The 16711-nt window shown below is 41.1% G+C and overlaps 1 protein-coding gene across 1 annotated transcript; it reads left to right on the forward strand.

The window, feature by feature from the left end:
• BORCS7 (BLOC-1 related complex subunit 7) lies at nucleotides 1-14718 on the forward strand. Its single transcript, XM_058697638.1, has 5 exons — nucleotides 1-193; nucleotides 7973-8035; nucleotides 8149-8192; nucleotides 9151-9171; nucleotides 10672-14718. Exons 1-5 carry the CDS (start codon nucleotides 56-58, stop codon nucleotides 10721-10723), a joined length of 318 nt encoding a protein of 105 aa, XP_058553621.1. The 5' UTR covers nucleotides 1-55; the 3' UTR covers nucleotides 10724-14718.
• Nucleotides 14719-16711: the final 1993 nt, after the last annotated feature.

Consider the following 16711-nt stretch of genomic DNA (forward strand, 5'->3'; position numbering starts at 1 on the left):
TTTTGGCCCCAGCGACTCGCCGTCGCTCGGGAGGAGGCGTTCACTAGATGAAGTGATGGCGACTGGGACGCCAGATTCTCAAGCGCGATTCGGTCAGTCTGTGAAGGGGCTCCTCACAGAGAAGGTGAACACCTGTGGTACGGACGTCATCGCGCTCACTAAGCAGGTGCTGAAGGGCTCCCGGAGCTCCGAGGTGAGCTGAGAGTGGACTTTCCGGCCCGATACCCCGGGGGCCCCGAGTCTTCCATAGCTGTGGGAAGGGCGGGGGGGGGGGGGGGGGTTGGGAATCGCGTTTCCTCCTGGGAATTGTAGGCTGTGAACTGCTCTGCCGAGGAGTAGAGCTCGTTCGCGAAGGGCGCGTGTTGCATTCTGGGGTGTGTAGTCTCAGTGGGATTAGCGTTGTAGGGAGGGAAAGAAATGGGCCGGTGGGAATCCGCTGTAAAGTGGAGATTGCCACAGGGCAGCGGAAAAGGTAGTGGTCCCAGCCAGTTCCTAATTTGTTTCATGGGGTTGTTTCTAGGGAAGGAAGATCTTTCTCTTTCTGCCTCCCAAATTCAGCATGATTTTGCCCTCAACATCTCACATTCTTTCCACACTTTTGTGGATCGTCTATGGATTTGTTCTTTTCTGATTTGTCTTTCTGGCCACATTCTTGGTTTTCTGTCTCTTAGATTAGCTTTCTCCTTTGCCCCGATTTCCCCTTCATCCTCTAGCTGTTTCCATGAATGGAGTCATATGATGACTTTTCACACCAGAAAGTTTTATGTATGTTCACTTTGTATCCAAAAAACAAACAAACAAACAAACAAACAAACAAACAACAAACCTATTTATTGTACTCTTAGATATTCACCCATGAGAAATGAAAATATATGTCCACACAAAGACTTGTACATGTGCATAGTACCATTATACGTGATAGCTCCAAACTGGAAACAACCCAAATGTCCATTGATAAATAAATGGACAAACAAAATGGTTCTGATGGCTCAGCCATTCTACTCCTAGGTTTTTATCCAAGAGAAATGATTACATGTTTCTCATTTTGTTACGCACATAACGTCTTATCTAAGTTCCTGTTTTGGTTTCTTTAAACTGGAACAACATCTTGAATACATCTGTGAAACAATCTGAGTACAAAGTCTTTAGATATTTGTGAATTTCTTCTATAGACCTTTACCATTGTCTTGCTCATAATTAACTCAATAGCAGTGTCTTAACTGCTCATCTTCAAGTATTGCTTATTTTCAACTTAGTTTTCATAATAATAGTAACTCTGTCTCTTTTAACTCCTATTTCATCAGTTTCTATATTGTTTTATTAAGTTATGTAATTGTAGTAACAAGCGTAATATGGCCAGAAGCTTTTGGACTTGCATGTGAATATTCATAGCAGCTTTATTCGTATTAGTTTAGGGTCCAGTAGAATTGTCTTTACAGAATTACCTTTCATTTTATGTCCTTAGCTTTGATTGATAGAGACTACAAGAAACAACTGTATGAAGAAGCATTTACTAGAATACTATTATTGAAGTCACTGATTTGGTGATCCCGAGTATGTTTTGTGTGAGGTTACACGTTATATACTCATTTTAGGATTCAGTATCAGAGGAAAGTCTACACACACACACACACACACACACACACACAATTAGGTATAAATTGCCTTGAATCTTTTTGGAGGAGAAACAAGGTATAAATATATAAGTTTAAAAAATAGTGTTCATAGTTTTTTTTTTAATGTTTATTTTTGAGAGAGAGAGTGTGAGTGGGGGAGGGGCAGAGAGAGGGAGACAAAGAATCTGAAGCAGGCTCCAGGCTTGAGCTGTCAGCACAGAGCCTGACGCGGGACTCGAACCCACCAACTGTGACATCATGACCTGAGCTGAAGTTGGACGCTTAACTGACTGAGCCACCCAGGCGTCCCAATCGTGTTCATAGCTAGCCACCAGTATGTATTTGATGGCTTGAGCAAATGGCCAAGAAAGAATTCTTGAGATGTCTTTGGTGCAAAAAAAAAGTGATTTTATTAAAGCACGGGGTTAAAGCACGGGGACAGGATGCGTGGGCAGAAAGAGCTGCACTGGGGTTGTGAGGAGATGACTGATAATATACTTTTAAGTTAGTGGGGGTTGGGGATAGCATAAGTCTCCAAGGAATTTGAAAGCAAGGCTTTCAGGACCTTGAGGGGACAGCTGCTGTTAAGATAAGGTTACTTTTAGTCTTTAATAAAACAAAAACATTAAGCAAGTAAGGTAGCCATGAGTTCTTTGAGCAAGGTCATGCTCTGCATGTTTCAGGTGTCTTATCAGTGGGCTGCAAGCCGAAAGGAGATTTAATTTATGTTACTTTTCTCTTGGCTTGCCAACCACCAGTATGTATTGAACATCCATATTCATCATAATAAACTTAACCATGTGCTGGACATTGCTGTGTTTTATGTAGCTTAATTCATTAAATCTTTATTTACATAGAGGAGGTACTTTCCTTACATAGAGGATACAAAGAGGAATTTAATTTGACCAAGGTTACAGAGTAGCTAGGAAGGGGCAGAACTAGGCTGAAACCTAGGCAGACTGGTTCTAGGCCTGCAACGTTGGGCACCACTTCTCATGTGGTAGGAGGTGGTTAAGTGGCCAAAAAGCCATGGTGTCACCACTGACTACCCTAATGTCACTTGCTCCTTTCTGTTCCTCCTTGTGTGTTTTTCACATGAGATTCTTCCATAGTAGATTTAGAGTGGGTGCTTAGTGAGTGGTGTGAATTGAATTAAACTGAAATCAGTCCCTCTTTCTGTGAGGATTGACTCATCATCTGCCAATTCTCTGACTTTTGCCTTTTATTGGATCTCTTACATGGTACTTATCACATACCATACTGACTTTTCATATAGTTACTTACGTATTTTTGCCATTTCCTTTACTAGACTATAGATAATTTGGAATGTCTTATTGATTTTCTTTTTTTGTCTTTGGTTTTTTTTTGTTTTTGTTTTTGTTTTTTGTAGTATATATCAGTACTGTACTTTATTCCTTTTTAAGACTGAATAATATTGCATTGTATGTATATACCACATTTTGTTTATCCATTCATTTGGTGATGGAGATTTGTGTTATGTCTACCTTTTGACTTTGTGACTATGCTTCAGTAGACATGTGCATATAAATATCTATTTGAGACCCTGCTTCCAATTATTCAGGGTATTTACCTAGAATTATAATTGCTGGATCATATTCACATGGTAATTTTATGTTTAACTATTTGAGGAACCACCATGCTGTTCAGCACAGTGTACCATTTTTATCTATCTATCTGTTTATTTTTAGAGAAAGAGAGATAGCACGAGCAGGGGAGAGGGGCAGAGGGAGAGAGAGAGAGAGAGAGAGAGAGAGAGAGAGAGAGAGAGAGAGAGAATCTTAAGCAGGCTCCATGCTCAGTGTGGAGCTTGACGTGGGGCTCCATCCCATCACCCTGGGATCGAGGGTTAGAGGCTCAACTGACTGAGCCACCCAGGCACCCCTCATTTTTTATCATAGCCATCCTGATGGGTATAAAGTGGTGTTGATTTGCATTTCCCCAGACTAGTGATGTTGAGCATGGTTCTTGTTCTTATTGGCCATTTGTATGTCTTCTTTGGAGAAATGTCTATGAAGGTCCATTGTCCATTTCAACATTGGATTTTTTATTTGAGCTGTAGGAGTTCTTCATGTATTCTGAATGTTAATCCCTTATCAGATATTATTTGCGTATGTTTTCTCCCATTCTGTGAGTTTCCTTTTCATTTTCTTGATAGTGTCTTGAGCTCAGTGAACTGAATCTCCTAGAGAAACAATGTAAGTGTTTACAGTTTATTTTCACAGAACAACCTCTGCCTCTGATTTTTTGGGGTCTAGTGGCAATTGTCTTCTCCAGGAGGGTACTCCTTTCTGTCCCTTAGACTTTCTTCTTCATCTCTTTGATTTGATATCATGTGGCCCAAATTGTTTCAAAACCACAGGGCACCTCCTTGGGGTCAGTCCTGAGGGAAAGGAAACTCTTAGTCTCATTGTAGATATGCAGCCTGATTTTCAGTTTCAATCCTTCTTGGCCCTTAGGGCATTGCTTCTCTTTTCAACAGTCTCCATGTGGCTGTTTTGTTTGATTCGCTGACAATTTCCACGTGTAAATTGGAAGCTTACTTCCACAGCATTCATGTAATCAATATTTATTGTCTGCTATGTGCCAGGAACTATTCTAGGCGTAAGGGAGAGAGTGGTACACAAAAGGAGCAGACCCTGTACTTAGGAAGCTTACATTTTAGTGAAGAGACAGATAAACAAATGAACCAAAATTTCAGGTGGTGGTAAATATTACGAAGGAAAACTAAACTGGGAGTAGAGGGTGATGAAAGGGTTTTCCTTAAATCGGGTGATCAGGGAAGGGCTCTCTGAGGAGGGGACATTTGAGCAGACACTGGAATGAAGTCAGGGAGCAAGCCACGTGGACGGCTGGAGGCAGAGCATTCCAAGTAGAATAAGTGGCAAATGCAAAGGCCTTGAGATGGGAATGTGTGCAGGGTGTGCAAGGAGGCCAGTGTGGCCGGAGCACCAAGTGGGGAAGAACGTGCCAGCCTGTGCCCTCAGCACAATGAATGCATATGACTCTGACGCTCCTTCTGTGTGTGCCTGCATGTGTCCTCCAGTCCAGTTGTGTGCTGAGTAAAGGGTCCGGTGTATTTATCCTAAACCTGTGTAAGGTGTATGCCTACTATTGTAACCACATTATTTAATGCAATAATATGGAAAATGATTAACTAGAATGAAAAAAAAAGAGGGATGGTATTGCTATGAAAACTAAGCTGAAAAATCTTGTTGAAGACGAGGAGCTAACAAATAACTCAACAATACTTGCTGAAGGTGAATAGCTAAGATTGCTGTTGAGTTACTTATGAACAAAACAATGGTAACAGCCTAGGGGGAAATACTCAAGACGTTGTTCCACTTTAAAGAAGCCCAAACCGGACATCTTCGATGGTGGGTTATGTTGTGTTATGTGCGTGGTTGGTTTATGCAAGAAAATGATGCAGAATGCCCGTGGATGCATCTGTCATCAGAGAAGGGGCCTTGGCCCTGCATTGCAACAGCTCCTGCATTCCACAAATCGTGAGTCTCCTCAAGTCTATCTTCTAAATGATCGCTCCTCCCACCCCCTTTAACTGCCACTTCCGTGGCTCAGGCTGCTTTCCTTGCTTGCCTAGACTATGGCAGTGTTCTTCCAACCAGTCTCTCTGCCTTCAGTCCCCACTCCACTCCATCCTGCTAGCAACACTTCAAACACAGTAAATCCGATGAGGCTGGACCTTTAGTCTCAGCTTAGAAGTCACTTCTTTTAGGAAATCCTCCCTGAACTTCTGCCCCTGTAATGGGTCAGACACCCACCCCCCCCCCACCCCCCCCCCACCCCCCCCCGCCATGCTCTCAGGTCATCTGGTGTTTCCCCATAAGCAGTTACCACAAGGTATTGTAGTGTCTGTGTCTTCTTTGTAACACCACATTGTGAGCCCTGTGAGGACAGGGGCTATGTCTCTCCCTGGTGGATCTGAGCACTTAATAAACATGCGGTGACTGACTGAGTGAATGAATGAGGAGGATTCTGTTCGAACCTTGTCTTTCTGCCATCAGTTTGTCAGTCAGTGTCTCCCATCTGTAGGACTTTGGAATTTGCCACTTAAAAGTGGTCATAGGGAGGGAACAGGCACTCTGATACATTGTAGATGGGGATGCAAAACGGTATAACCCTAATGGAGGGGAATTTGGCAGTGTGTAGCAAAACTAAAACCCTCTGATCCAGCAATCACAGTCATGATTCTATGAGTCTGTCCCAAAGATACCATAGCAAAAAGACACCAAGATATATAAGATATTTTTTGTAACGCTGCTTATAATAGCAAAGACTGGAAATAGCTCCAAAGTCTACCCCAGACGACTAGTTGAATAATCTTACAGTGACATTTCTGTATTTCTTTCTTTATTTACTCACTCACTCACTGACATTTTAGAGAGAGAGCACACGAGCAGGGGAGAGGGGCAGGGGGGGAGAGGGAGAGAATCTCAAACAGGCTCCACGCTCAGTGCAGAGACTGACACTGGACTTGGTCCCATGATGCTGGGATCATGACCTGAGCCGAGATCAAGAGTTAGATGCTCAACTGACTGAGCCACCCAGGCTCCCAGCTTACAGGGACATCTGCGGAGTGGAGTACTCTGCAGCCGTAGAAGAACAATGCGCAGATGCGGTATATGTTGCTGCAGATCTGTCTCAACATATATTTTCAAGTGAAAATAGCAGGGCAGAGAAGAGTGCATGTAGAAGGTTACATTCTAAGTAAGGAGAGGAGATTATATACATATGTCCACTTTTAAAAAGAAACAATGGGAAGATAAACCCAAAACTAAAACACACACACACACACACACACACACACACACACACACACACACATTTTTAAAAAATTCAGTAGGCTCCTTGCCCAGCATGGAACTTGAACTCACAACCCTGAGATCAAGAGTCACATGTGCCACCAACTGAGCCAGCCAGGTGTCCCTAAAAAAAATATTGATGCGTAGGGGAGAGAGAATGGAGAGGGGAAGGGACAGGGATGGAAGGTCTTACTTTACTGCTTTGACTTTAGAAGCACATAAAGGTTTATTAATTTTAAAACAAAAATGGAGATAAATAACAGTTGCTGTGGGGGAAATTATCTGGGAGCTGTAGCAGGGCTGGTGCTCCTGGTGAATTTGAGGTCATTGGTCCACTTTTCATCAGAATCTCTCTGACCCAAGGGAACAGGGACAGTGGGTAGGACACATAGTAGTAGCTCTTCTTATGTGGTTGGACTTAATGTCTTCCAGGAACAGGGTGCGACAATAGGCCAGAAAGTTCTGTCAATCTCCTCTTGGCTCTCAGTGCCCACTGAGTCACATCTTTGTAGCCACAGGCCACCCACCCAAATCAGAGCTCAGCTTTTGTGCTGTCAGGGCCCAGCTATCAGCTATGGGAACTCATCAAAATCTGCATCCACATTTATTTCCTTCCTTCCTTCCTTCCTTCCTTCCTTCCTTCCTTCCTTCCTCCCTCCCTCCCTCCCTCCCTCCCTCCCTCCTCCCTTCCCTTCCCTTCCCTTCCCTTCCCTTCCCTTCCCTTCCCTTCCCTTCCCTTCCCTTTCCTTCTTCCCTTCCCTTCCCCTTCCCCTTCCTTTCTTCCCCTACCCTTCTTCTTCCTCCCTCCTTCCTTTCCTTCCTTCCTTCCTTCCTTCCTTCCTTCCTTCCTTCCTTCCTTCCTTCCGCTTTCTCTCTCTCCCTTCTAATTGAAATATAGTTGACATACAATGTTACATTAGTTTCAAGTTTACAACACAGTGATTTGCAACTATGCCTATAGTTGTGCCCACCGTAAGTGTAGTTACATTTCTCCTTGTCTCTACCTGGCCTGTCAGCCATCCTTCGTGGGATGCTTTCCCTGAGCTTCTTGTAAGGCCTTTTTTGTTCTGTGTCTCTCATTGCATTTCTAAACAGCTGTATTCTTACTATCCTTTTTAGCTCTACCCTAGTTGCTGCCCCCTCACTCCAGCCCACATCTCAGATTTGTCTTTAAGAAACCAAAAGGTTAAGTTCTCACTGGGCCCGTGGAGCCAAAGTTTTCTTTGCAGATTTCTTTCGGCACTTGGCTAAGAAGGTACACGAGGAGCTCTGCAGTTCTGGAGCTCTTGATCTCAGAGGTGGAAAAGAGGTGGAGCCCATGCCACAATGGCCAGAGTGACCATGAAGTTGGATTTTCAACGCGAACAAATGGAAAATTATCCTCTGTTACATTTGGAGTTTTTGTAATTGTGGGGGGCGGGGAGGGGAGGAGAGAGGGCGGCGGTGTAACAGCTGCAGAGAGAAGATGACAGGAAGTTCGGAGATTTTGATTACCACTTTATTTTTGTCTTCCAGCTGCTAGGTCAGGCAGCTCGAAACATGGTACTACAGGAAGATGCCATCTTGCACTCAGAAGATGTAAGAAACACTTCCTTTTATGATTTGGGTTTGATATACATAATTTGTGTGGCTACAGGAAATGGAATGTATATATTTCTCTTTTTTGTGTGTGTTGTTGTTTTTTAATGCAGAGTTTAAGGAAAATGGCAATAATAACAACACATCTCCAATACCAGTGAGTATGCCCTCTCCAGTGACTACTTGCTACAAAATCATTATCCTCAGGCTGCCCCCTGTGGCCTTTGTTCTTCAGCACATTTTCCTGTGAAGGCAGGAGTAAAAGTGGGGTTAGTCAAGGATGAGCTCCTTCTGGAAAAGATGGCTGAGACTGCAGAAGAGGTTGGGGTGTGGGGTGAGATCAAGAACAGGAACTACCTCTGGTGAGCCTCTCTGTATCTCTTTGAGGGCTCCTCAGAGGGAGAGACTGTAAGCCCCCTGAGGGCAGGGCCCACACCAGGACCACGTTAGCACAGTGCCTGGCACCCAATAGGCACCGAGTCGGTATTTGTTGATTCCCTGTGCCCAAGGTCTCTCCTGGGGAGTCTGCTCTTGCACTAGGGGATCAAGTGTAACTCTGACCTGTATCCCATAGTCTCACGTATGACCCAGCCCCGGCTACATATAAATGATCCCGGAGACTTTGAAATATAGAGAACCCCTTCTCTGTTGTAATTTTGGATAAAATTATAGTTAGCTTTTCGTCATATTTAATTTTGCTTTATATTTTATATAGTTGATATTATACTTATGTACCTACTGTACGGTTAAGAATTCAACCCTTGATATTTAGGCAGCTAAATGTTCGTTCTTGGGGTGTGCGCATATCAGGTGTGTGACCACTAGGTTGCACATTGCGGACTGAACATGAGCCATGCACGTGCATGGTTTTTGCACCACCTCCCTTGATCTGATAGGGTATCGTTACCTGTTTAGGTTTAGAATCCTTCTTTTTAGCAACCCTGCACTCAGATGTTGAACAGAGCTTTAAGAACACAGTCTTAGGCTAGAATGAACAGAAATCCAGAATGTGACAGAAGCTGGAGATTTATTCTGCCTGTGTATATCTAGCCAGAAGTTGCACTAGTCTTCTGAGATTTTTTATGTTTATTTTCCTCTTTCCTTTTTTGATTTAGGCAAGAAGCTATTCAGAAGAAGTAAGTAACCCCAAAGGTAGGGGATTTGGGAGCAGGGAGCAGCAACTAAAGCGGGCTGCAGGGAATTCTACTTGCGGGCTGAGGGTCATTGTGAAACTCTGGTTGACATATGCCCTTAAATTGACATATGCTCTGGGATAGCTTATTCGGGGTATAAAGAAGACAGTACAGTTGACCTTTGAACAATATAGGTTTGAATTACACAGTTCCACTTACACACAGATTTTTTTTTATAAATACAATATAGTATTGTAAATGTATTTTCTCTTATGATTTTCTTTTTTTTTTAAATATTATTTTTATTTTGTGTGTGATAGAGAGCAAGTGTGCCAGCGGGGGGAAGAGCAGAGGGAGAGGAAGGGAGAGAATCTTAAGCAGGCTCTCCATGAACACAGAGCCTGACTCAGGGCTCGATCTCTGTCATGAGATCATGACCTGAGCTGAAACCAAGAGTCAGATGCTTAACCGACTGAGCCACCCAGGTGCCCTGTCTCCCTTATGATTTCCTTCCATTCCTTCCTTCCTTCCTTCCTTCCTTCCTTCCTTCCTTCCTTCCTTCCTTCCTTCCTTCCTTCCTTTTTCTTTCTTTCTTTTCTTTCTTTCTTTCTTTCTTTCTTTCTTTCTTTCTTTCTTTCTTTCTTTCTTTCTTTCTCTTTCTTATTCTTCCTTCCTCTTCCTTCCATCCTTTCTTTCATTCATTCATTCATTTATTTTTGAGGGAGAGGCAGAGAGAGAGAAAAGAGAGTCCCAAGCAGGCTCTGCACTGTCAGCTCAGAACTCACGAGATGTGAGATCATGACCTGAGCTGAAATCAAGAGTCGGATGCTTAACTAACTGAGCTACCTACACATCCCCTTATGATTGTCTTAATAACATTTTTTCTCTAGCTTACTTTATTATAACAATGTAGTATATAATACATATACAACATATGTGTTAATTGACTGTTTCTGTTACCAGTACGGCTTCTGGTCCATAATAGGCTATTAGTAGTTAAGTTTTGGGGGAGTCGGGTTATATACTGATTTTGACTGTGCAGGATATCAGCGCCTATATATCCCCTATGTTGTTCAAGGGTCGACTGTATATTTCAAAGGTATACAGTAGGTCAATTCACTGCTAGTAAAGGCTTTCTAAAAATTACAACGTGTAGAAGCCACCCTTAATGAATAGAAAACCTTCTACATTGATAATATTCATTAAGTAAATTAAATGTGCTGAAGTCAGTAAACAGTCTTGTTTTTTTGAGTGGATTAAATCTGTCCCTTATAACATCGGTTATCTCTAACTGGTTTTACAAACCCTTTTTTTTTCCTTTTCTTTTCTTTTTTTTTTTTTTTACAAACCTTTTTTTCATAGTTTAAATTTCTGGGACCCTAGAGCACCAATATAAATTTTGATTTAGCTTCGGGAGTACTTCTGTGTTACAGTACAAACTGAAAAAGAGAGGTCTTTATTGCTCATTCCAGATAAACCTTTTTTCTCTTTTCTAATTTCTAGTGTTGAGCAGTCTTCTGATCTACAGGACCAGCTGAATCATCTGCTGAAATAGTGCAGCTTGTAAGAGGGCAAAAGCACTTCTGTGCCGACACTGAGAAGGAAATCTTTTACTTAACCACTGTGCTATGGGTTTGACTTTCCATTTTCTTCTCCAAAAGTTAAGTTAGAACAGATTTGTGATGGTGTATAATTCCTCCTGAAAGAAGCTAGGTGGTTGAATTTTGGAAGTACTTCTTGAAGCAGAGTAACCCATGGTCTTATTGAATTTTTTAATTGCTCTGTTTAGTTTGATGTTAAAGTAAAATTACAAGAGGTCTTAGTTTTTCCCCTAGAACTTTTATACGTCAAAAGCCACATCAACTAAATATGATCCTTAAGCAAATACTGAATAATGTTTTAAATTCAGAATTAGGGATTCTATTGTGAAAACATAGGACTAATTAATATTCTTTTTTAAAGACTTTTTTTCTTTTAATCATACATTCAGAAATGGTAATAGGTAATACCTGTTCTTTCCCTTCCCTTCCCTTCCCTTCCCTTCCCTTCCCTTCCCTTCCCTTCCCTTCCCTTCCCTTCCCTTCCCTTCCCTTCCCTTCCCACTCAGAGGAAATACTTATTTTATTCATTGTAGCAAATTCCTGAATGAAAGGTAGGCAAATGGTATCATATCTGGCCAGCTGCAGTCTCCTCCCTTGACTTGTATTCCTAGAATTTCTTTGTTATTACTTTTGATTAATTGGCCTTGGGTTCATTTAAAAATTTTGCTAGTCATCAGCAAATTCACTTGTAGAACATTACTGCCAAATGCAAAGGCAGTTGAATTACTGGGAATGAGTGCAGCATAGGGTTGTGCCATGGTGAAAACCTTATGTTTTCAGATACTTACCCATGTTTATTTAACTCATCTTACTAAAAGGCATTGCCTTTGAATGTCTTTGCTTTGTTTGAATTTTAAATGGGACTCTATCATGTTCTAGTTAGTTCTTCACTAAGGAATTGGGAGAAAGCTGACAGGAAACTGGTGTCTTCACTGAAAGAAAAAAAAAGCAAATAAGAGTCCAATTTAATTCATATTGTATATCGAGCCAGCTAATCATATTAGATTGTATTTATTCCTCATTTTACCTATACACATTAATTTAAAGTAAAAGAAAAAAACTAGATATGAAGGAATTCAGTTATGCTATTCATTCAGTAAACACTCATTACAATTATTAAATGTAAATGGGCTCAGTTCACCTTCAAAAAGAAGGATCACAAATTTCCAGCAAATGTCATGTTAAGAGTAAAACATTTGAGGGGTGCCTGGGTGGCTCAGTTGGCTGAGCATCTGACTCTTGATTTTGGCTCAGGTTTAATCTCATGGTTCATGGAATAGAGCCAACACTGCGAGCCTGCTTGGAATTATCTGTCTCCCTCTCTCTCTGTCCCTGCCCTGTTCCCTCTCTCTTCCTCAAAAATAAATACATTTAAAAAAAAGAGTAAGACATTTGAAGCATTATTGGAGGATGTTACCAACACTGTTTCTATTCAACATTTTGCTGGAGGCCGTATCTAGTGCAGAAATTAAAAATAAATATGGGGCACCTGGGTGGCTCAGTTGGTTAAGCATCAGACTTCGGCTCAGGCCATGATCTTGCGGTGAGTTTGAGCCCCGTGTCGGGCTCTGTGCTGACAGCTCAGAGCCTGGAGCCTGCTTCGGATTCTGTGTCTTCCTTTCTCTGTCCCTCGCCTGCTCACACACTGTCTCTCTCTGTCTCAAAAATAAACATTAAAAATTTATTTTATTTTATTAATTATTTATTTTTCAATATATGAAATTTATTGTCAAATTGGTTTCCATACAACCAGTGCTCATCCCAAAAGGTGCCCTCCTCAATACCCATCACCCACCCTCCCCTCCCTCCCACCTTCCATCAACCCTCAGTTTGTTCTCAGTTTTTAAGAGTCTCTTATGCTTTGGCTCTCTCCCACTCTAACCTCTTTTTTTTTTTTTCCTTCCTCTCCCCCATGGGTTTCTGTTAAGTTTCTCAGGATCCACATAAGAGTGAAACCATATGGTATCTGTCTTTCTCTGTATGGCTTATTTCACTTAGCATCACACTCTCCAATTCCATCCACGTTGCTACAAAGGGCCAGATTTCATTCTTTCTCATTGCCACGTAGTACTCCATTGTGTATATAAACCACAATTTCTTTATCCATTCATCAGTTGATGGACATTTAGGCTCTTTCCATCATTTGGCTATTGTTGAGAGTGCTGCTATAACCATTGGGGTACAAGTGCCCCTATGCATCAGTACTCCTGTATCCCTTGGGTAAAATCCTATATTTTTTTTATTTTTTAAGGTTTATTCATTTTTCAGAGACAGAGAGACAGAACATGAGTGGGGGGAGGGACAGAGAGAGAGGGAGACACAGAATCCGAAACAGGCTCCAGGCACTGAGCTGTCATCAGAGTCCGACCTGGCGCCCGAACTCACGGACGGCGAGATCATGACCTGAGCTGAAGTCAGATGCTTGACCGACTGAGCCACCCGGGCGCCCCCCACCCCCCGCCAAAATTTTTTTAAATCTCGGGTATAGAGAATATGTTGGAGGATAATATTTTTTAAATAGTGAAAACTCAAATTCTATGCAAGAAAATTTATGTGATGATACCTAAACTGTGCTGTAAAGTAAAAAAATCATGCTTTATAGCTCTATTTTAGGGATAAGGGTGGAAATTTTTTTTTTTTTTTGAAGAGGTTTGTGGTTAGAACTTAGGAAATCAAAATAGAATAAGAAAACCAAGCATGCATGATAAATAATTTGAAAAATATATGTCATTAATTGATGCTTATAGATTAAATTGTATCAGGGCACCTGGCTGGCTCAGTGACTGGAGCATGCGACTCTTGATCTCGGGGTTGTAAGGTTGAGCCTTGGGTGTGGAGACTACTTAAAAATAAAATCTTAAAAAAAATTAAATTGGTAAAGTATCAGCTCAATCATAAAAGTACAAATTAGTAAATTTTTTATTGGATGGGAGGTACGTAGAATACATCAATTAGATTGTAAACGCATGATTTATCAGCTTGATGCTAAAAATTTGAGTACTAGTATCAAAATGTCTGGTTCCTTATAAAGCTGTAATATTACAAAACTGACATTTAAAAGAGAATATGTCCAGGGGCATCTGGCTGGGTCAGTTGGCAGAGCATGCGACTCTTGATCTTGGGGTTGTGAGTCTGAGCCCACACTGGGACCAGAGCTTACTTAAAAAATTTTTAAAAAGAAAAAAAAGTCATTTGCTAGTGATAGCTTTCCTGAGACTTTTCCAAACTATCAAAGAACTTCCATATACTGCCAAAGTATAGAAAATGATAGTAAGATACTCAGTTCATTGGCTGAAGTAAATATGACTTTCATTTTTATGTTAATTTATTTTTAAAGGTTTTATTTTTAAGTAGTCTCTACACCCAGCATAAGGTTCCAACCTACAATCCTGAGATCAAGAGTCACATGCTCTATCAACTGAGGCAGCCAGGTGCCACTATGACTTTCAATTTTAAAAATTTAAGTAAAATAGGGGTGCCTGGGTGGCTCAGTCGGTTGAGCGTCCGACTTCGGCTCAGGTCATGATCTCTTGGTTTGTGAGTTTGAGCCCCGTGTCGGGCTCTGTGCTGACAGCTCAGAGCCTGGAGCCTGCTTCGGATTCTGTGTCTCCCTCTCTCTCTGCCCCTAACCCACTTGCATTCTGTCTCTGCCTCTCTCAAAAATAAATAAACATTAAGAAATTAAAAAAAAATAAAGTAAAATAAGAAAATTTGGGAGATTCTTATTCATGAACATTGATGCAAAAATCCTAATAATATCTCAGAAAAATTGAACAGAGAAATATTTTTGAAGAATTGCTAAGATAATTCCAGAATTATGAAGTTGATGTAACAGCTGCAAAACACATTACGTTAATAAGAAACATTAAATCGTATATCACTGTAATATACACCAAAAGGCATGGGAAAAAATTAACTTCTATTTCTAATTAAAACTGTATAAAATTTTTTTTCTCTCCAAAGAGTTCTTTCTAATGAACCAACATGTAATATTTGGTGAAGAAGGATCATAGAACCCCAGAATCTTAGAGCTGTACAGGTCCTCAAAAGTGATTGCATTCAGCCCCAGGTTTTACAAATGAAAAACATGACCGGGGACAGGAAATGATTCACCCAAAGTCACCGAGTTTGGTGATAGGCCTTTTGAGTACTAGTCTAGCTCTATCATCTGCGACTTTCCTTATAAATAGAAACAAGGGTGCTACTTGTCATTTCTAGTATTTAACATAATACAAAGGAAAGCATGTTGGAAGTACTTTACCATTTACCCCTGCAGTTGCATTTCTAGCAAGTAAACGTCCAATTTTGGGGAAGCCTTTACTGAGGGATGCTGGCCATTTTGAAAATCCGCCTCTCTGGACCATTCTGTAATTGTCAGACCAGTAACTTCCAAGGTGGGGTATGTGGACGTATGTGCAAGGCCGTCCTTGGAGGCAAGGGAAGAAAATACAAAAATGTCTATGTATGTTTACTTTTTATCTTAAGAAACTTAGCTTTTGCTAATATTTAAAATACGGCTTGAGGGGCGCCTGGGTGGCTCAGTCGGTTAAATGGCCGACTTCGGCTCAGGTCATGATCTCACGGTCCGTGAGTTCGAGCCCCGCGTGGGGCTCTATGCTGACCGCTCAGAGCCTGGAGCCTGTTTCAGATTCTGTGTCTCCCTCTCTCTGACCCTCCCCTGTTCATGCTCTGTCTCTCCCTGTCTCAAAAATAAATAAAAACGTTAAAAAAAAAATGAAAAAAAAATATGGCTTGATATGAGAGGTCTGATTTCATCTCCATAACATTCTGATCTACACTAGGCCTGTTACTTAGCAGGGGTGATATTAAAAAACAAACACACAAAAAAGAACTGTGGCTGATGCCCTGACCAATCAGAATGAACTACGGCTGCAAGCACTCTGGTCCCAAATCAGTGCTGCACCCTAGATACCTGAGGGAAAATTGGGAATAACCCAATTTAAGTTGATGGCGGTTTGCTTTCTTGTGATTTATCTGTGTGTGGTGAAGTGGATTTAAGGTTTATCAGATGATTCTTGTGAATAACCGTAAGTTGAAGATAATACATTAAAGTACCGTGAGTGAACAAGTGGAAAATGGTAAAGCCCTTTCCTCAACTCGCATTAATCTCTCCCTTCAAGATAAAGATAGCATTTTAACAATGAGTGAGAAAGTGACTGCTTTCCCTAAAGGGGCTCATTTTATGGAGACCGTATATTGAAAACTATTATTTGAGTGTTTTTACCATTACATGAGTGCCAAGAAACTGACACCTATAGAGACACTCATTTTTACACACTTAATAGTTGGAAATATTCTAAGCTATAAAAATATTCCAACGAGGATCGTTTTCACGGGTTTAATTTGTTAAAAATGTCAAAATACAACACTTTCCTATTAACATTTAACAACAACTAATTGACACCAGGGAGACTGTTATTAGCAGATGAGATTGAAAAGTGAGTATATCATGGTAAATGTTCAATTTAGATCTCCGTATCTCCTTACTATCCTAATGAATAGTAATGCTTGTTACAACCACAAAAGGAGGTAAGATAGACGAATACCTTGCACAACATGATGGTTGGGGTGCCAAGACCTGCACAGTAGAAAATCTGCATGTAACTTTTGACTCCCCAAAAACTTAACTACTAATAGCCTACTATTGACCAGAAGCCTTATCAATAATGTAAACAATTACCACGTATTTTATATGTTATATGTATTATATACTGTATTTACAATGAAGTAAGCTAGAGAAAAAAGAAGATGTTATTAAGAAAGTTACAAGAGAGTGGTGCCTGGGTGGCTTAATCAGTTAAGTGTCTGACTTCGGCTCAAGTCATGATCTCATGGTTCTTGACTTTGAGCCCTGCATCGGGCTCTCTGCTGTCGGCACAGAGCCTGCTTCGGATCCTTTGTCCCACTCTCTCTCTGCCCCT

This window comes from Neofelis nebulosa, chromosome 13, assembly GCF_028018385.1.
Source record: "Neofelis nebulosa isolate mNeoNeb1 chromosome 13, mNeoNeb1.pri, whole genome shotgun sequence".
NCBI lineage: Eukaryota > Metazoa > Chordata > Mammalia > Carnivora > Felidae > Neofelis > Neofelis nebulosa.